Source organism: Siphateles boraxobius, unplaced genomic scaffold (assembly GCF_051911475.1).
Source record: "Siphateles boraxobius isolate OS27281-9 unplaced genomic scaffold, OSU_SipBor_1 11, whole genome shotgun sequence".
Lineage (NCBI taxonomy): Eukaryota > Metazoa > Chordata > Actinopteri > Cypriniformes > Leuciscidae > Siphateles > Siphateles boraxobius.
The window spans coordinates 18159395-18180053 of record NW_027508711.1 but is presented as its reverse complement, the minus strand read 5'-3'; the positions used below and the strand labels follow the sequence as shown (position 1 = coordinate 18180053).

The following is a 20659-nucleotide window of genomic DNA, read 5'->3' as shown; positions in this document are numbered from 1 at the left end:
GTGTAAGCAATCATTCAGACGACAGAAGGAATGTTGTACATTGTGTGCATTTTTTCAGTTTGGATAATGTTGATAATTTAGAGGCCTTAGAACTTTGCATATCAAATATGATGCAGTAGGCTTTATAGGGTTAATGATTGACCGTTGAATTAAGAAAATATCTTGTATTCACTTCCTGTTCAATAAGAGAATGAGATTTTAGTCCCTTTTTTATCGCAGTGCATTGTCATGCGGAGTCCCTGATCAATTTGACTTGTCAGACAGTGACTGGGGTCTTTATCTGGCAGGTATCTGGATTATGGCAATGAGGAATGGAAAAAGCAAGCCATGGGTGTCCTGGAGGCTCTGGAGACGTAAGTCTTGCACTTTGTGGCATTGGGGAGATTGCAGTGGAAAATTGTCATGTTGCTTTGGGGTACCATTCTTGCTGGAGAAGCTACATTAATGTGTGAATATTGACGTTATGCTTTTCTCTTCAGGTTCTGTGATGAAACCAGAAAGAACTTTGAAGCAACGTTGGCTTGGCTTCAGGAGCATGCCTGTTCCAGAACGTATGGGTTAGGTGAGACCTGCTTATGTCTGTGTCATTGTAGCTTTGTTGCAAGCTTTTCCGTATCCTGTTCGGTTTTTCTTTTGGAATAAATTGCTCGCAGGGCTTGACATTTACCAGCCACTGTGGCTAGTGTTTTTCCAAAGTTACTAGCCACTCAGCATTTTCACTGTCACAATTTTGACATCAAAACCATGGGGAAAATTGCCATATAGATATTTTTAACATTATCTCATAAATTGGTCAAGTCACCTTCATTTATATAGCACTTTTAACAATATACACTGTTTCAAAGCAGCTTTACAGTGATAATAGGAAATTAAAGTAACAGAGATTTTTTTGGCTTTACATCAGCTGTAGAATAAAGTTATTGTCCAGCTGAAGTTAGTTTTGATTGATTATCTTCTGTTGAAAAGATCATTAGTTAACAACTTGGGGTTGCAGGTATATTAGGCTGCTGTCACTTTAAGACCGAATGCACGGATCCATTATACTGTTGCACATGTTTTCTTTCTCAACTGTTTAAGTTCACTTAAAACATCACTGACTGTGTTTACATGAATACTAACCAAGACTGGCATTTTGATGTTATGTTGTGTGTATTTGACTAAGTGCAATAAGCAGTGGAAAAATAACTCAATTTAGTACTGAGAGGTGGCTTTATGTGCTGCACTTTGGGTGTGAGCAAAAATCTGCGGGAATGAGTAAAATTCAAGCCCTGCAACACCAACAATATTCATCCGGATCAAATGAAACTAGTGAGTGAGAGGAGGCGGGTTTGTGTGTCGACTCGCTGTCCAAGAGATGAGAGAGGGAGAGAGTGCAGCTGGTATCATAGAAAATGAGTACAGCATTGCGCTTAAAATGTGCTTAAGAGCACATCTTTATTTTTTATTAATTATTTATTAAATTCATATTTTTAAGAACACTACATTGCACTTAGTTTATTATTACAGATGCCTTTTTAAAAGACTACAAATGAAAATGTAAATGCCAAAGCGGCTAGTAGGAGTGACAGCATTACACGCCACTTCTGAAATCCATGGCGGGTGTTAATGTCAAGCCCTGATTGCTTGTAATAGTTGTACAAATTGCACAAAGTTTTCTTTGCACACATCCTTTTGAAATCACCTCAGATAGCCACCTTTGTGTGGAGCTTATCTTAATCAAAGTCTTTTTGTAAGGACAAGGCCCATCTATATTTCTTTTGTAATACTCTTATTTCTCGCTCCTCCCTTGCCCCCAAACCACTCCGCGATACCATCAGCAATTTTCCTGCTGTTCCTTAGTGAGAACCTTTGATTTTGTAGTTCTTTTATGTGTTTGGTTCCCATAGGAACCCGGTTGCCATGGGATGAACAATGGCTCATTGAGTCCCTATCGGACTCCACCATCTATATGGCCTACTACACCATGGCACATCTTCTCCAGGGAGGGGTTCTCAACGGACAAGGACCCTCCCCACTGGGAATCAGGTATTATTTGCTCTTCCAGAAATGGTTTGAAAGTTAAAAATATATATTTTTTTTGACTGATCATTTGGAATTTGGAGTCTGGTTTTATTTCCATATTCCCCATTTATTCAGCTTTTGTCATTACATTTTACCACTAGCATGGGGTAGGACCACTTACTGTAACTTTAATAGCTTTACTTCTAATACGTTCAGATTGTATTGTAAATCACTTTTGCTGCTATTGAGATGTGATACTGGTATGGTTAGGGTCTGGTGTGGTGGTTTGGGTCGGTTTAAGGGTGGGTTAAGGTGTAAGGGAAGGGTCATCTGCACGGGCGTCAGTTTGGTTTGAAATGTGGTGGGGACAAAGACGCATTCGGAAGTGCATTTTCAGAAGTGCTGGGTACAAACTTGTCAGTTACGTGCGGTGATGTCTTAAAGAGGCTAGGCACTGAGTTGAAAGCCAGATTACCTGATTTATTATTTAGGCTAATATTACGTAATTAACAGTAAATGTTACGCACAAGCGCGGCATATCAAGAAATGTACAAATCAGGATGTAGGCCTATATCGAGTACTCTCACAGTCTCTCTCTCTCTCTCTCTCTCTCTCTCTCTCTCTCTCTCTCTCTCTCTCTCACACACGCACACACACGCACACACACGCACACGGCACAGGCACACACCGGTAGTTATGTCCCCTCCAGCATCAGAATGCAACCATTCTTAATCCTTAATTGTTGCACAGCGGCCAATTATGTTTGTCAGTCAGCAAAAGTAAAATCACACACTGCTCAATTGAATATAAAGGCAAATGGCTTGCATTAATTCGACCACATTTATCAATTCAATATTAAGGCCAAAATAGTTTTTGACTCACCAATCGGTAGATTATTGGTACATAAAATCCATCCGCCGCTCTTTCCTCGTGAAGACGTCGATCACATCTTTTCTTTCATTCCAGTCTGTTTGAAACGATCTGACAATTTTTTGGCCCTTTTGCTGCACTAGTCCATCTAAGGCTGGCGTAGACCTCCCTCTTGCTATCAACTCAGATTTTGAATTAAAATCGAGCTTGGAAAATTTTCTTAACCCCATGATCACGGCCGGTGCAGTCATACTGACTTTGAATTTGACGGGGAAGAATTGGGCATGTAGGCTAGCTGTGGTGTAGCCTAATGACGTTAGCTGCGCTTAATATTGCAAATGTCCAGTAATATCTCGATTTTAATTGGTCCGTGTCTGATACCTAACGGATGATTACTGGCATGACATATTTACGTCCAAAGGCACAGCAGATTTGTGCTTTTTGCTGTACATGTTGAAGAATACAGGATCGAAGTGCGCATGCGCAACATACAGTAAACAAATACTAGTAACAGATGCCAGTAGACAGTATAAACACTGCTTATTCTACCATTTGTTTTTTATTTGATTATGCGTAACTGCTGCATTTGTCATCATAACGTCTAAACAATTGGAATAACACACATATTGCATATATAAATCACAAGAATAAACAGTAAAAAATAATTTTGGCAGGTATAGTTTTTTTTCTCTCATCAAAACTGAATATGTTCATCAGTGGTTACAGTCTATATCAAGCAGGGACTGTGCATTTTATTTTGTGATTTCACTGGAATGAATAGAGAGTCTCCACAACAGCGATAGATTGCTTATGTAATAGCGAATTATATTAATTCTCTGCTAGTTAACTGGATATGTTTTATTTATTTTCATTAGGTACATCTGTGGCGCCTCAATGTTTCAAAAAGTGGTGGGTACAAAATGACTCATGACGAAATCTGGTGGGGACGCGTACCCATCGTCCCCTCCGAAATCGACGCCTATGGTCAACTGTGTAATTACAAATGTAATTACATACATTTATTACAGCTGTAATTACATGCAGGTATTTTCAAAATATAAGTACAATGTAAAAACATGTATGTACTGTAAGGAACTTAGCTAAGGTTTGGGGAATAAGTATCCAACAATTATTAATTTTGAATCAACAGTGATTGAATACGGATCTGAACTAGATCGTCATACATAAAAATCACCCAAATAGGGATTATGTAGCTCACGCGTCTGCTTCAGATATATATAGTTAATTAACACAACGAATTGTAATTAATTAAGAATATAATTCATATGCAGGCAGGCTATATGAATTTTCAGAATACCTTAATAGAGTTACTGTAACTGTTATCCCAACTAATCAGTTCGTCCACCGAGCTGCTTGTTTGATATTCGTAATCAATTCTCAAAAAGGTTTATCCTTAGTATCAGTTTACTAATCAAATTAGTTAACTTTAACAGTATCAGCTCGTAGCTTTAGATCATACATTAAAGAGGCTTTGTTCCGTGACCAACAAACAGAGACAATCAAGAGTATAATGGGTTTAATAAAAATGAACTAGAAAATACAACTACATTTAACAATGAATATCGAATAATAAAAGCAAAAACTGTAAGGAAGAAAAGTAGAAGACAGGAAAACAAAGATTGTTACCACAGTTGAACCTTAAGAGCCAACAAGGAAAATATACACTTTAACGCGCTTGAATCTGGATTGAATTATACTTGCAAGGGACCTTTATGTCGCTGGACAAGCAGGCGTGTGTGGGTGTGGATGTCCTCGTAGTTGGTGAGCTGGAAGCGTCCTTTCGGTGTTTCGAGAGCGTGGTTTGCTCGCGGGAAATTCGAAAGTCTTAAGGGTATGCTGTGGAGGAGTCCTTTCACCCAGAGGATATAGGACTTCTATCAAAACATAAAACGCTGCGTTCGGTCTGCCGACAAGAACTGAGCATCAAATAAAAGACTGAGTTAAACGTAAAATAAAACCAAAGATAAAATAAGACGACTAGGTCGCAGGACATACACAGGAAGAATAGCACGAAGAAGAGAGAGAGCTGAGCCATGTAGCGATCTTTTAAAGTGTAACTAAACGCCCCTTTCTGTGGAAGCACAGTCCAATAGCAACTCACAGATTTTGGCGCCAGATATTCCCTTTGTCTTAATCTGATGACCTTATTCGCGTGTTTTACGAGGACGAGCATTTGGCCTTTCACTTACAAAGATGGGAAAAACATAGTAGAATATTTTTTTCATTAACTTCTTACATATATTTGGCTCGAGCAAGTTGAGCGATTTCGTTTGATACCAATCGCTCTGTGTTTGTTACGCATACAAGGATATATATAAACTCTTAGACCTTTATAGAAGTCCGCAAGGTTCAACTACATAACTAACAGTCCTAGATAGACTCGATACAGTATAAACTTCAAACATACAGGAATACATCATGTTTACATTTCATAATCACTCATTTCTGGGTTTTAATGTTAGAGATGCATATATATATGTGTGTGTGTGTGTTGTCCATTTGTGCATCTGGCATTCCTCCCTCGCTGGGGGGGAGGGTTTGGAGATAACGGACTTCTTGGATGTTGGCTCGCGAACAAATCAGGATCGCACGAGGATCTCTGTGGAAACTCATTACGCTGTAAAGGTGTCACAAACTAATCTACCCTCCAGACTGGCTGACGCTAACGGAAGATTTAGAATTGGAAGAGTCATAGGTTGGGGCTTTAGAAACCCTTGTTAACATGTGTTTATTGTGTTAAGGAATACTGACTTCATTATTCTGCGCTCATACCGTACAGTACACAATGAGTCCATTGTATCAAATTATTAATTACAATGTAATTACATAAAACTTAAAGCCACTTAATATAAAGTGGGACCAGTATTTCTGTTGGCCAAAACTCCAAAACTCAGAGTTAGCCTTTTAGCACTTCTGGTTTGAAATGTCTGATATAAGGTCTGTGTTGAACAGACCTCAAAATGTTTTATTCTGCAACATAAAACAAAGTAAATATGATTGCTAACAAGTGACTAAATGTGCGTCAGTGTTAAATGTATTATAAAGGTACCATGTAAAGCGACCTTGAGCTTTGGAAAGGCGCTATATAAATAAAACTTCTTCTTAAATGGGACTACAGTGGACTACAGCTGTACATGTAAACGCATCTACTCACTAGTCCGCTTTCACAGTCTCATTGTGTTTATAATCGCTCTTGGAACCATTCTAACTCAAACCTTCAGGGAAAATGTTTTGTAAATAAAGACTGAAAGAGTTGTCGAAGCTTAATGGTGGTGATGTTGAAGTCATGTGTCTGTCAGGATACAGGCACAGAGGCGGAGGTAAGTGAAAGCAAACGTGAGTTTATTTACAGTGATATATGTGCAGAGACAAAGTTCATGTGCAGGTGCGTTGACGATCACGTCGTGCAGAGGATCCCAGGTGAGCAGACCCTTCTTCAGAGAGTTGGACGTGGGTAGACAATGTCCAGTGATACGAATACTCTTCTGTTTCAGATCCAGGGAGGAACAGGGAGATCTCGGTGGACACGTGGAGCACTTGGATTCAAATGGCAGGACTCGGGAAACAGGGAACCAGACTGGAATACTGGAGACAGCAAGACAGGGAGACAAAGGTGAGTATATTCAGGGGTGAGTATAGTTACGTGATGGATCTTCGTTGGCAGACTTGGAAACTTCGGGAAATCGTGGGTAACGGTCTTCTCCTGTTGGAGGCTTGACAATGACTGGGGTGTGCGTGAGTGTTTTATAGGGCTGGGTAACGAGGTGACTGATTGTGAACAGGTGTGACTGGTTAATAATCCGGGGAGAGTGACCTTTGAGTGGTGGATGGGAATGAATCTGCTTGATTCCTGACACTACCCCCTCCTCCAGCGTCCGCGCCAGCGGACCTAGGACCCCGACGTCGTGGGGGTCTACCTCGAGGTCGAGGAGCAGGTTTGTCAGGGTGTTGTTCGTGGAAGGCAGTGAGTAGCATGGGATCAAGGATGTCCTTACGAGGTATCCAACACCTCTCTTCCGGTCCATAATTTTCCCAGTCAACCAGATACTCGAGTAGACCACCCCGACGTCGGGAGTCCAGGATCTCTCTTACAGCGAAGATGGATTCTGTTTCAATGGGGAGTACCGGAGGATTTTCATCTTGTGCTAGATCTGTAGAGGGGACTGGAACAGGTGAGTGATGGGGCTTCAGGACGGAAACATGGAATGAGGGGTGGATGCGGTAGTGACTTGGCAGACGGAGCTGGTAGGTAACTGGATTGATTTGTCTTGTTATGGGAAACGGACCGATGTATCTTGGACTTAACTTGCGACAGGGTAGTCTCAACCGGATATCTTTTGTTGAGAGCCAAACCAATTGTCCAGGTTGGTATTCGGGGGTGTTGCTTCGGTGAGCGTCTGCAAAGTGACTGTGGCGGTTTATGGCTTGTTGGAGGTGATGGTGAGCTTGGTTCCATATTCTCTCACTGTCCCGGAACCAGGCGTTAACTGCTGGGACTTCTGAGGGTTCCCCGGACCACGGGAACAGTGGAGGTTGGTAACCCAGAATGCATTGGAACGGAGTCAGGTTGGTGGAGGTTTGTCTAAGGGAATTTTGGGCATACTCTGCCCACACGAGGTAACGACTCCAGAGGTGCTGATTGGCATGGCAGAAAGTTCGGAGGAAACGGCTGACGTCCTGGATTTTTCGTTCTGCCTGACCATTAGCCTGTGGGTGATACCCTGAAGTGAGACTTACGGTGACATTCATCAGTGCAAAGAAGGCTCGCCAAACTTTTGAAATGAATTGAGGCCCCCTATCTGATACAATGTCCTCTGGGAGGCCGAAATTCCGGAAGACATGTTCCATTAAAAGTTCTGCGGTTGCAAATGCTGTGGGTAAGTTTCTCAGGGGAATCAGCTTACACGCTTTCGAAAAGCGGTCGACGGCCACCAGGATGCAGGTGTTCTCTTCGGAGGGTGGAAGATCAGTCACAAAATCCACCCCAATATGCGACCAGGGTCTTTGGGGAACGGGTCGAGGCATGAGTTTTCCTGCGGGCAAATGACGAGGGTTTTTGTTCATTGCACATAGGATGCACCCCTGGATGAATGATTTGACGTCTCGGAGCATGTTGGGCCACCAGTAGCAGTTTTGGAGAGTGGAGCAGGTTTTGGTGACTCCTGGGTGACCCGTACCAACGGAGGAGTGCGCTGAGGAGATAAGTGATATACGGAATTCATCGGGTACGTAGATTTTCCCAGCTGGGCATTCCGTAGGACTGGGTTGGTTTCGAGACAATTCCATCAGATGTTCGTTTAAGTCCCACTGAATGGGATTGAAAAAAAGATTTTCTCTGGCAAGATGTTCTCGGGTTCTTCATGGTGAGTTTCAGGAGCATGGAGACGAGACAGAGCATCCGCTCGGACGTTCTTGGAGCCTGGACGATAGGAGATCTGGAAGTGAAATCGAGTGAAGAAAAGCGCCCATCTAGCCTGGCGTGGATTGAGTCGTTTTGCTTCTTTCAGATACTGGAGGTTCTTATGGTCGGTGAGAACCAGGAACGGGTGTTTGGCGCCCTCCAATCAGTGTCGCCATTCTTCAAGCGCAAGTTTTACCGCCAGGAGTTCCCGATTGCCGATATCATAGTTTACTTCGGCGGGTGATAACTTGTGGGAGAAGAATGCACATGGCATAGGTTTGGGTGACAAATTGGAATACTGAGACAACACTGCTCCTACTCCAGTGGTGGAGGCATCGACTTCTACGATGAACATCTCTTCGGGATTAAAATGTCGGAGTAGAGGGGCAGTGGTGAAGGCGGTTTTCAAAGACTGGAATGCGTGGTCGGCTTCCTCAGTCCAGAGCAGCGTTTTTGGCTTTCCCTTTAGGAGTGACGTTAGAGGAGCTGTTAGCAGGCTGTACTGGTGAACGAACCTCCGATAAAAGTTGGCAAAGCCAAGGAATCTTTGCAATTCTTTTACCGTCTGTGGGGTTGGCCAGGAAGTGATCGCCTTGGTCTTGCGATCGTCCATCTGTACTCCTCTTTCACTGAGTTGATAGCCTAGGAATTCGACTGAAGTTTGGTGAAATGAGCATTTTTCTGCTTTTAGGAACAAAGAGAACTCACGTAGCCGTTGGAGGACTAAGGAGACGTGTCGTTGGTGTTCCACTGGATCCTTGGAATAGATTAAAATGTCATCGATGTAGATTATTACGAATCGGTTCAGATAATCTCGGAATACCTCGTCCATAAAGCTTTGAAAGATGGAAGGAGCGTTGACCAGTCCATACGGCATAACCAAATATTCGTAGTGGCCAGCAGGGGTGATGAACGCGGTTTTCCATTCGTCGCCTTCTCGAATTCGGATGAGGTTATATGCGCTCCTCAAGTCCAGTTTAGTGAACATCTTGGCCTCACGCAGTTGCTCCAGTGAGGAAGGAACCAACGGTAGTGGATAGCTGAACTTCACGGTTATTCTGTTCAGGGTTCGATAGTCAATACAAGGACGTAGTCCGCCATCCTTCTTAGGAACAAAGAAAAAGCTGGCAGCAGCAGGTGACGTGGAGGAACGGATATACCCCTGTTTCAGAGCCTCTTCAATGTACTGTTGCATGGCTTTCTGTTCGGGAATAGACAGGGAGTAGATTCGTCCCTTAGGAATGGGTTCTCCTGGAACAAGGTCGATCGCACAATCCCAAGCTCGATGAGGGGGTAATTTAGCAGCCTCGACAGGATTGAACACATCTGCAAACGAGGAATAACAGGTAGGTATGGAAACGGACAGACTCTCAGTGGGGCTTTCGATGGAGGTTGAGTTTACTGGGACAATGTTAGGTGCATCAACGATGGATGTGGTCGCCAACTCGGCAGTTCTGGATGCACACTTACACCCCCAGTTCAGGATCTTACCAGATGACCAGTTGATATTGGGTTGATGTCGAATAAGCCATGGGCGACCCAGAATTAGATCAGTCTGACTGTTCTCTAATATGAAAGGTTCAAAAAGTTCGTGATGTGTATTTTCGACACCCAGGATGATGGGTTTAATCTGAGCTGTGACATACCCCTTATTTATGGTTTCACCCGTCACTGCATGGATGGAGTATGGTCTGGCGGTGGCTGATTTCTCGAGCTGGAGTTTTTGGCAGAGCCGTCCGGAAATGAAGTTTCCTGCCGACCCGGAGTCCACTATGGCTGTGGCAGAAACATGGAAAGTCGTGGATTTTAAGATCACTGAAATAGTTAGTGGGGCTGATACCGAATCGGCCGTAAAGACAGAACTCACAAGCATTCTGGGGGGTCGAGTCGGACATGACTGACGAAAGTGTCCTCCCATTCCACAATACAAACATAACCTGAGTTCACGGCGCCGGGCACGTTCCGCTGGGGACAGTCGGTAAGTATCCAATTGCATCTTTTCTCCATCTGCTTCGGGCGGAGCTTCCGTGGGATACTGAGAATTACTAGTGGGTCGGCGATTTTCTAGATAACAGCCCTGAGATCGTTGATGCACACGGAGAGCTTGTTGGATAAATTTTTCAACACCCAGACTGTCATCATATATCGCCATTTGCAGACGGAGAGCAGGATTCAGACCACGTCGGTAAACAGAAATGAGCGCCTTCTCGTTCCACCCACTTGCAGAGGCTAAAGTGCGAAATTCCAACGAATACTCAGAAACCGATCTTCGACCTTGGTATAGTTGCAGTAGTTTGTCACTGGTGGAAGAATCATCAACTGGTCGTCCGAAAACTTCTTTAAAATGGTCTACAAACCCTTGTACCGATGAGGTTGTAGTGGACTCCTGTAACCACATGGTTTCAGCCCATCTCAAAGCAGCCCCGGATTACTGTTGGATGATAAAAGCGATTTTCGATCTTTCTGTGGGATATAACTGATTTTGCTGTTCCAGAGCGAGCGAACACTGAAGCAGGAACCCGTTGCAATCCTCCGCCCGTCCGGAGAATGGCGCTGGACGTGATGCTTGGTTAGCGAAGCATATCATCGAAGAAGTGGAGTCTGCGGAAGTGCTGAGCGTAGACTGACCGGAATTTTGAACAGCGGCTGTAGACTGTACAGGGTTATCACCATGGCGGGTAGCTTCCATCGCGCTGTTTCACTTTTCTGTTCAGGTCAAGCCTTCTGTCAGGATACAGGCACAGAGGCGGAGGTAAGTGAAAGCAAACGTGAGTTTATTTACAGTGATATATGTGCAGAGACAAAGTTCATGTGCAGGTGCGTTGACGATCACGTCGTGCAGAGGATCCCAGGTGAGCAGACCCTTCTTCAGAGAGTTGGACGTGGGTAGACAATGTCCAGTGATACGAATACTTTTCTGTTTCAGATCCAGGGAGGAACAGGGAGATCTCGGTGGACACGTGGAGCACTTGGATTCAAATGGCAGGACTCGGGAAACAGGGAACCAGACTGGAATACTGGAGACAGCAAGACAGGGAGACAAAGGTGAGTATATTCAGGGGTGAGTATAGTTACGTGATGGATCTTCGTTGGCAGACTTGGAAACTTCGGGAAATCGTGGGTAACGGTCTTCTCCTGTTGGAGGCTTGACAATGACTGGGGTGTGCGTGAGTGTTTTATAGGGCTGGGTAACGAGGTGACTGATTGTGAACAGGTGTGACTGGTTAATATTCCGGGGAGAGTGACCTTTGAGTGGTGGATGGGAATGAATCTGCTTGATTCCTGACAGTGTCAGTGGTGTAGCTTGTTTATTGCAGGGCCCAAAGACTAAATTTATTCCACACCTGCCAATGGCCGGTGACTTAAGAACATTTACTGACCATGAAAGTTATGACACAAATATTAGAGACCTACCTGAATTCACAATATTTTATTCCAATTTGTACACCACAGCTAAAACTGCTAGCCTAAAATAAATTTAAAACATTTGTAAAGACAAGTAAACAGTCAGTTATAAAATAAGAACAAATAATCAAATTACAAGCCGTAGTACAAGTTATGTTTTTCAGGTACAAAAATTTTTATTAAATGAAAAAATAAAATATTGCAGTCTGTGGCCTGTCTATTTGTCTGTGCCATCTCGACTTTCGTCACTTATTTTTCTTCTCGTTAACTGGTTTGCTAAGCCGAACAGCCAATCAGTGATCTTTCTCTTACCAACAGCTCTGACCCCAAATCAATGTGATCAGTGAGACGAAAAAAGCCGTCAACTGTGTCCAACTAGAGGCAACGGTCTGAGCCGACAGACACTCAACGACGACCCAACATTGACCCTCCGTCGCTTTGTGCTACAGCGTTTAGGATCCTTCTAATAACTACCATTGCTGTGCTTGGTTCTGTAATTGCTGCTTGCAGTTATATTTATAGTAATTATGATAATGATAAGCAATTTGAACAACTCTAACTTTTTATCGTTACGGTTAAAACCAGGGTTCGAATTATGATTTCATCTTTGTGGGGGTCTCTTTAAAAAAGGAAAAAAAAAGTAACCCACGAGCAGGCGTGGTGTATGTGATAAATAAATAGCTAAATACTGCACTTCATTATTTTGAGTTCAACGTACGTTTATTAATACAGGAGTAGAGAATATTTGGGTGGCGTTCGTTACCTCTAGGGGGGTCTGGGGGCATGCCCCCCCATGAAGAAAATTTTGTACATTTTAAAGATAAATTCATTAATCTGGTGCACTTTTAGTCACCCGAATCCGCTGTTAAAAATAATCCAACCGCCCAAACATATGTATTCTTTGATTTAGATCTGCATCTGATCATCTTTACAATTTTTCAAATTCTCAATGTTAAGCATGATAATATGGTAAAATATCACACTGAAGTAGGCTGATTTAAAATTAACATTTATTTAAATTAAAAGTTATTCTTTGGCCAAAATTACATTTCCTTAATATCCTAAACAGAGGCTTTTTACTCCCTTCAAAGTTAAATTGTCAATGTTTCATTACATCACTGTTGGCAAACACTCTTATCAGAATAAATTTTTTTACCTTTAAAATAGGGCATTTTTCCCTCTAATTTTATGTAGCATATGCTCCATCTTTCTTTTAAAATATTCCTTAATTTGATCAATACATTAAATCAGAATAATAAGACAGTAGGCTGTTACCAATAAAATTAAATAATTTACAATGAAAAATTACAACTGTAGTAAATGCCCTGATATGTTTTCCTTGATTGATTTTCTCTAAAGAGAATTACGTTGTTGAAAACGAAAGTAAAAGAGTGACGCTCATTTCGTTTTACCATGATAAAAGTTCCGTGTCTTTATTAAAATCAACACATTATAATGATTTATCTGTCATCCATCCTCGATTAATTTGAATGTAGGCTAATTTTTTTTATTATTTGTCTCGCCCGACCCGCGCAGCACTATCGGCAAACTTAATGGCCACAGGCCGAGTTTTGTTGAGTGCCTCGTAATTCCATGCAGGAAAACCCTGAAAGGAATTCGCTAAAATATTGGTGGGGGCCTACCTAGCGTCCCCCCAAATCATTTTTTTGCTAGTAGCTACTTTTGTGTATTTAAATGTCTGAAACTTAAAATAAACTTTATGTGGTTAAAAACACTGAATAGTTGTGATATATTGAGCGCATCTGTCTCTGGCTCAGCACCAGCCAACGCGCGAAAGCACTTTTGAATTTAGCAGTTGATCACGTGATGCACTGACTGTTCTAATCACACCACTATGAACGTACGTGCGAAAGGATTAATAAATTTGCCTCGATTATTGAAGGAAAAGGTGCTTTATTTGTAATTTAAAATGATGGTGCTGATGATTTTTAGAGCCCCCACAGGTGTAGGATTTTACTGCTTTCATGGGAGCTCATATTCTCTCTCTATGGGAGCTCAGCTCCCACTGGCTCCCACGTAATTCGAACCATGGTTAAAACTCACCAAACTTTGCACTCATGAAGGGTGAGATTGACTGTTTTCATGGACTGAATGTGTAGTTGCATAGCAACAGTGGTTAACTCTGATATTCAAAACCTCAACCCTGCTACATGACATAAAATGTTCAGGAATTTATTTTAGTTATGAAGAATTTTAGTTAAGTGTTTTACGGGAGCTTGCTGTTGGGTTAGAATCTAAGCCGTTAGACAGAGATCCTGCACCGAAACAGAATTGACCTCAAGAATGAGTCAAGTAGCTGTCATGTAGAGCGATTTCAGCGCTGTCCCAGTCCTCCCCTGACAGAAGAGTAGTGCATTATCCCTCGCTTTTACCATGGGACGGTTTCCCTACAGTCTGTTTCTACCTATGCCGGTCCTTACATAAGCGTTATGAGTCAAGGCTCTGAGAAAAGGCTTTTCTCAGTCCTGTTGTTGAGACTATGTGGTAATGGATGTCGCTTTGGATAAGGAGTTGTTGTGCTGATGTGTTTTATACTTTAAAGGAAACTATACTGGGGGTACCTGCAAAACCCCCCTCCCAAAAACAAAAAAACAAAAAAAAACATATTTACTCTATTCGAGTCAATGTTCTTTATGTGTGTTTATGGTCACACCTTAAATTAGGGTTGAATTCTCACTATTAACTATTAATTATGACTTTTTCCTTCATAAACTCATATTTACTGCTTATTACAAGTTAGTAAGGTTGATAAATTAAGATATTGGGTAGAATATGGTCATCCAGAATTATCAGGCATTATTATGTGCTTTATAAGTACTAATAAACAGCCAATATCCTAGTAATATGTTTGCTAATAAGCAACTAGTTAATAGTGAAAATTGGACCCTAAACTAAAGTGTTACCATATATATAATTGATGTTGTTGTTGTTGTTGTTATTAATCAATCAATCTATTTACATAATGTTTGTAAAACATGTTTAGTGTTCAGAATTCCTGACATTAAAGTTTGTGTAAGTTTGCTTCCCTTTTTCAACCACAGAAGGGGGACAGCAAACCACCAGCTAATATGGGGTTAGGATTGTTGCATTATTCCAAATAAATAGATTGAGATTCACAAACAAATGTAAAGAGTTTCACCAAAAATTATAAAACTCACAAATAAATAAAATGAGATTTACTACTAAAAAAAAAAAAATATTTACAAATTTGTTTTATATCACAAACACAACTCTGCCTAGGATTTATTTGTGAACCACTTTCTGTGCATTTGTAAACCACCTCAAGTATTTGTGAATCTTACTTGCGCATTTGTAAATCCTCTCATGCATCTGTGGATTTTCAAACACTTCTAGTCGACATGTAGACAAATCCACAAATAAGTGGACTCCACCCACCGTTTACCTAAACCAATCAGATAATGGCCACATTGAGCTGACCAATCGTAGCACGTTCTCGCTACAACCAATCACGTTAGGCTTTACAATCAGGGTGGTCTTGCCCTGAAATAACTTTGCTCGTTCATCTGCATTGGCTCAAATAGGAAGTCTAAGGCTAAGGCCCATAATATTGCTTCAGTAAAATATGATTAAAATTTGGATTTCGTTAGAGTTAGACCATTAGACTGTGTATCAAGCCAAGACACATTTTTATGAGCCTTTGAACATGCCAGAGAAACATCTCTTACGTTATGGGAACAACGTGTTATGGAAGTGTCACGTTATTCATGATAAAACAGAAAAGCATCAATAAGTTGCTGACTAATGAATAACTGGATTCAACCTCGTGATAAATACAACCTCGTGAGTTTGTGTAATATTGGGGAAATTACTGTCACAACAGCTTTTCCCACTTCTTCAGTCAAGTTTTAAATACGCACGTCCGTGGATATAATGATTAAATATGTATCATGCATTTAAAAGTGAAATGCCCAGCAGACAAGCGATTTGAATTTATTTATCCGTTAAAACACTTGATCACACATCATATTTCATATGAATTAGACTTAATAATGTTTTATTGTAAACGTTACTTTCAGCATCCAAAATAAATGCAAAGATGTATTTTTTCAGCATTGCATTATCCACTCCAAACTCCCGTAGCCTACACGCTGTTACATCTTCAATGATGGTCATTTGGGTTGATATTTGGTATTCAACATAATATTTATGTCCTAAAGCTAGCGATTTGTCACAACGATTGTGCTTTAAACACAAAATCATCCGTTTTGTCATTTCTTACATCGTGTCTACCCCGTGTGAGGCTGTCTACACTGGACAAAGCAAATGTGCAGATGATGTGTGCTCCGTTTAGTAGCCGCTACTGAAGAAGAACGGGCATCCGTTTACTACAATGAATCATCGTGTCGCGCTGCACCACGTCCAGTGTAGACACTGTCACGAATTATGAATTTTCATGTAGCCAGCATCAATAAAGAAGATTATAGACACGTCATATATCTGCAGGTAAGAAAACAGACGTGATGGGCAAAATGTGTTAACATTGCAAACATGTTAGTTTTACATGATTTGAAACTGCTACGGCAGCAGGGAAAATAATGGGCTATTTGCTTTTGACGCACCTCTTGAGTCCGGTAGAGAGGGTGTTATATGATGCTCAAGATCTGTGATGATGGGTGAGGGGTGCAAATCTGCTAAATGAATCAGATCCATACCAGTTCCGAGTGTAAAGCCTAACGTGATTGGTTGTAGCAAGAACGTGCTACGATTGGTCAGCTCAATGTGGCCATTATCTGATTGGTTTAGGTAAACGGTGGGTGGAGTCTACTTATTTGTGGATTTGTCTACATGTCGACTAGAAGTGTTTGTAAATCCACAGATGCATAAGGGGATTTACAAATGCACAAGAACAGATTAACAAATGCGTGCAGTGGTTTACAAATGCACAGTGCGGTTCATAAATAAATGCTAGGCAGAGTTGTGTTTGTGATATAAAACAACATATAACATATTTGTAAATAAGTCTCATATTATTTAATTGTGAGTTTTAAACATTTTTGTGAAACTCTTTACATATATTTGTGGATCTTATCTATTTATTTGTGAATTTGATAGTTTTTTTGTGAATCTCTCTACATTTGTTTGTGAATCTCAATCTATTTATTTGGAATAATACAACAATCCTAACCCCATAAGCTAAGCCCACTCACTGCACCATCTAAGTGGCGAAGACCTACCCACCCAAGTCCTGGAGAGTTTCCTTTGTTTCTGTCTGTGCCTGTAAGTTGACTTTGTAAATAAATCAACTATACTTCAGTGTCCTCGTCTTCAGCTACCTGCACTCAACCTGACACTAATCACAGCTCAGTGTATTGCTAAATCAGTATATCACTCATATATCAAAGTGTGCAAATAGAGACAATCTTCACATATTTAATCGAGCTGGGTTTTGAAACAATTCAAATGGATTTGATTCTTATTGACTGTCTCTTGATTAGTTTAGATTCTGATTCATTATTTACAATAATGCACAGAAAATGCCAATACAAAGTATTCCACTCTGAGAAATCTCGTCAACCTAAATATAACGCATATATTTATCAAAATGCTCCTCTCGTACCTTTTGCTGTCTTATAATCCAACAGTTTACAAAACAATAGTCGCAAAATGGAAGCAGCTGGGTTTGTATGAAACGAGAGAGCGAGTCTACGATACTACATGACATAATTAAATAACTGTACACAAAATAACTGATTTGACTGAGTTTTAATATTTTATTAGCTCGCCAAACGCAAAACTTCTACGAAGAAAAACTGTTGCTAGCGCTGCTGACTTCAGTAACCCGGATGAGCCTGTGTTATCTGTTTTCAGCGGTTGTTATTGAGGAATAACATACCGCTGGATGGCGCAATTGACCAATCAGAATCAAGTATTCCACAGAGCCGTTTTATAATGGTGAATATTAGGCTTTGCATATGTAATTACTATTCCTTAATTTGGATATGCAGCTATTTGATCACTTCTCCGGTACTATTTTAATGCCAGTGTTGAATTTGGAAGTTTAAATCTTGACCTGAGCGGTGAATCAAATGGCTATTCATTCCGATTGTCATTTCCAGAGCAACAGTGGAGCTCTACCTGACAACAAGGTCATCGCCACGGAGCTGGGTGCCATGCCGGAGCTGAAGAAGTACATGAAGAGAGTGATGCCCTTTGTAGCCATGATAAATTATCCTCTGGCCAACAAACAAACAGTGTATTATTATGATTCAGGCTGCATTACAGGTCAGAAGTCAGATTGGATCAGAACATTCAGAATATTTATGCAGTTCCATCTGGTTGAAAATTTGGGACATTTGGCTATAGAACCAAATGTGTCATAAAATGCATTAAAATTGGCCTGTTTCTGTTTTTCTGTTTATTTCCAGGACAGCCTAGAGAAAATCGGGCCCGGGGTTCTTGATCTGGAGTTTGACGAGTGCACCGTCCTACTGGAGAATATCGTTTATTTGACCAATTATCTCGAGGTAATAGCGCACAACTACTTACAAAGCCAACTAAGTGTACAGTTCCCCTTCAGGGACTACCGCTGCGTGAAATCGCAGTGGGAACGCCCTCAGCGTGACGCGTCTGAAGCATGAATGAAATCAGTCAATGGAGAGAATGAGCGTACGGCGAGTGACGTCATCGACCAGGAAGCTATAAATATCCCCTGAGTACACAATACGCCAGCTTTTAGTTACTTCAGCAGCTCTGTGTGTGTCTGAATCTGTCGATTGTGTTTGTCTGTTTTGTCAGGAGTTTTCACTATATATATTTTATATAAAAAAACCAATATGAGCGAGCAGTATAAGAAGTGTGTTCCCCCCTGTACTCGGCACATCACGGGTGGGGATTCACACGAGCTAAGTGTGGCTTGTTTGGGAGTGCAGCAATGCCCAGTCGGCTCTCGAGGGAGTCGATTGTCAGCATTGCGAGCGTTTTCCCTTGAGAACTCTGCGCTCGCGGCGATCGCTCTTCGAGGAGAGTGATTTGCTGCGAGCTCCCCGAGGCTCGGGTCCCGCTTCTGTTGAGGCAGAGCGGCGGCGCTTGTATTGGGGCTCGCAGATGGATCTCGCTGGCGACGTTGAGACGGGCTCCGCCCTATCTCAGCTATCTCCGACGAGATCTAGTGCCTCTCACCCGGCTCTGGAAGCACGCGCTGCGGCGGTTACTTCTGCCCGGGTGGAGGCACATGATGATGTTGAATTGAGATTTTCCAGTTCTGAGGAGCTGGATGTCGAAAGTTTATTATCAGAGAAAACTAGTTTATCACATTATACTGCAAATGAAGAAGGTTTGATGGATGTATTATCTCGGGCTGTTGAAAAGCTAAAAAAAATAAAAAAAATAACAGTATCGAGTGGCCAGCTGATAGACAGGTTTCTAGAATTAAAAGCAATCTAGATGATAGATTTCTGTCTGCACGACCTCAACCTTCTAGCCGGTGCTTACCGTTCTTCCCAGATCTTCATGCTGAGGTTTCAAAGACCTGGGTTAGACCGGTTTCAAGCAGAATTTACACAAATCAGTCCAATGCTTATGGTAACATTGTTGGTGCTAAATCTGCTGGTTATGTGACGATACTATAGGCGGAGGAGACGCTTGCGAGCTATCTCTCTCCTGCTTCATCGTCTTCACTTAAAGCACCGGCTCTTCCACCAAAAAATAAATAAATAAATAAATATATATATACCTCTGTGCTGGTGGGGAAGGCTTACTCGGTGGCTCGGCAGGCGGCTGCATGTTTGCATACGATGACTTTTATGCAGGCTTTTCAGGCCGACCTGCTCAAAGGAAATCTGAGGGGGGTCCCCGCCGAGAGAGACTTGCGTTCACCTCCCTTAAGGGTGCCCTGTCTCTCCCGGCGCCCTCAGGGGCCCGTCCTACTAACCCTGCCGAAACAGGGCGTAGAAGGGTCTGGCGAGTGCTTTCCCGAGGGACGCTCGCCGCCTCTAAGGAGGGTTCTAGTGTGTTCAGACCAGTCGTTCCCTGCCGGTGCGCCGTTACAGGGCACTGTGTCTGTCACGCAGAATGTTCAACCAGAGCAAAGTCTTTCGTCGAGTTCGTCTTCAAAAAGAGCACAGCAGAAGCGGAGTGTCACGTCTCGTGCCCCCCTGCAGAGAAACTGGAGGGACGAGGCGGGGTGCTCTCCGGCGCGGCCTTCTCGGGGCAGGACTGATCTGAGGACAGTCATTGTCGCCAGAAAGGCCGCGTCGAAAAAGTCCTGACGGGCTGAACGTCAGGACTCTGAGGGTGGTCCCCATCGGGAAAAACTTGAGTTCACCGCACAAAAACACGGTGCCCTGTCTTTCTCGATGCCCTCAGGGGTCTGTTCTACTAACCCTGCCTATACAGGGCGTAGAGAGACTCGGCGAGCGATTTCCCGAGGGACGCTCGCCCCCTCCAAGGAGGGTTGTGGAGTGCTCAGACCAGCTGTTTCCTGCCAGTATGTTACAGGGCGCTGTGTCTGTCACTCGGGATGTTCATCCGGAGGCCAGCCTCGAGAGGCTGGTTCCCTTAGTAGAGTTCCTGGCGGAATGGGTCCCCCACCCAGCAGGGAGTTAGGATACTACTTCATCGAAAAAAAAAAAAAAAAATCCTGACGTGCTGAACGTCAGGGTTCTGAGGGTGGTCCCTATCGTGAAAGACCTGAGTTCACTGCACAAGAACACGGTGCCCTGTCTTTTCCGATGCCCTCAGTGGTCTGCTCTACTAACCCTGCCTTCACAGGGCGTAGAGAGACTCGGCGAGCGATTTCCCGAGGGACGCTCGCCCCCTCCGAGGAGGGTTGTGGAGTGCCCAGACCAGCTGTTCCCTGCCAGTACGTTACAGGGCGCTGTGTCTGTCACTGGGGATGTTCAAATCAGATCCGAGGACTGGTTTGTCATGATAGATCTAAAGGACGTTTACTTCCATGTATCTATCCTCCCTCAACACAGG

The 20659-nt window shown here is 42.5% G+C and overlaps 1 protein-coding gene across 2 annotated transcripts; it reads left to right on the top strand.

The window, feature by feature from the left end:
• The first annotated feature begins 281 nt into the window (after nt 1-281).
• LOC143757698 (leucine--tRNA ligase, cytoplasmic-like) lies at nt 282-14915 on the top strand. 2 transcript variants are annotated; one of them, XM_077248582.1, is made up of 4 exons: nt 282-353; nt 480-562; nt 1887-2049; nt 14894-14915. In XM_077248582.1, coding segments are annotated over exons 1-4 (273 nt in total). In that variant the 5' UTR covers nt 282-327; the 3' UTR covers nt 14895-14915. The 2 variants fall into 2 exon arrangements, with proteins under 2 accessions (XP_077104697.1, XP_077104696.1); XM_077248581.1 differs by lacking the exon at nt 14894-14915 and having other exon boundaries at nt 1887-2065.
• Nucleotides 14916-20659: the final 5744 nt, after the last annotated feature.

Excerpts from the sequence above, each read along its gene's own strand:
- LOC143757698 (XM_077248581.1), top strand. The coding sequence starts at position 328 with ATGGGTGTCCTGGAGGCTCTGGAGAC. Across the intron at positions 354-479 it reads GTCCTGGAGGCTCTGGAGAC|GTTCTGTGATGAAACCAGAA; the intron begins GTAAGTCTTGCA and ends TTTTCTCTTCAG. Across the intron at positions 563-1,886 it reads TTCCAGAACGTATGGGTTAG|GAACCCGGTTGCCATGGGAT; the intron begins GTGAGACCTGCT and ends TGGTTCCCATAG.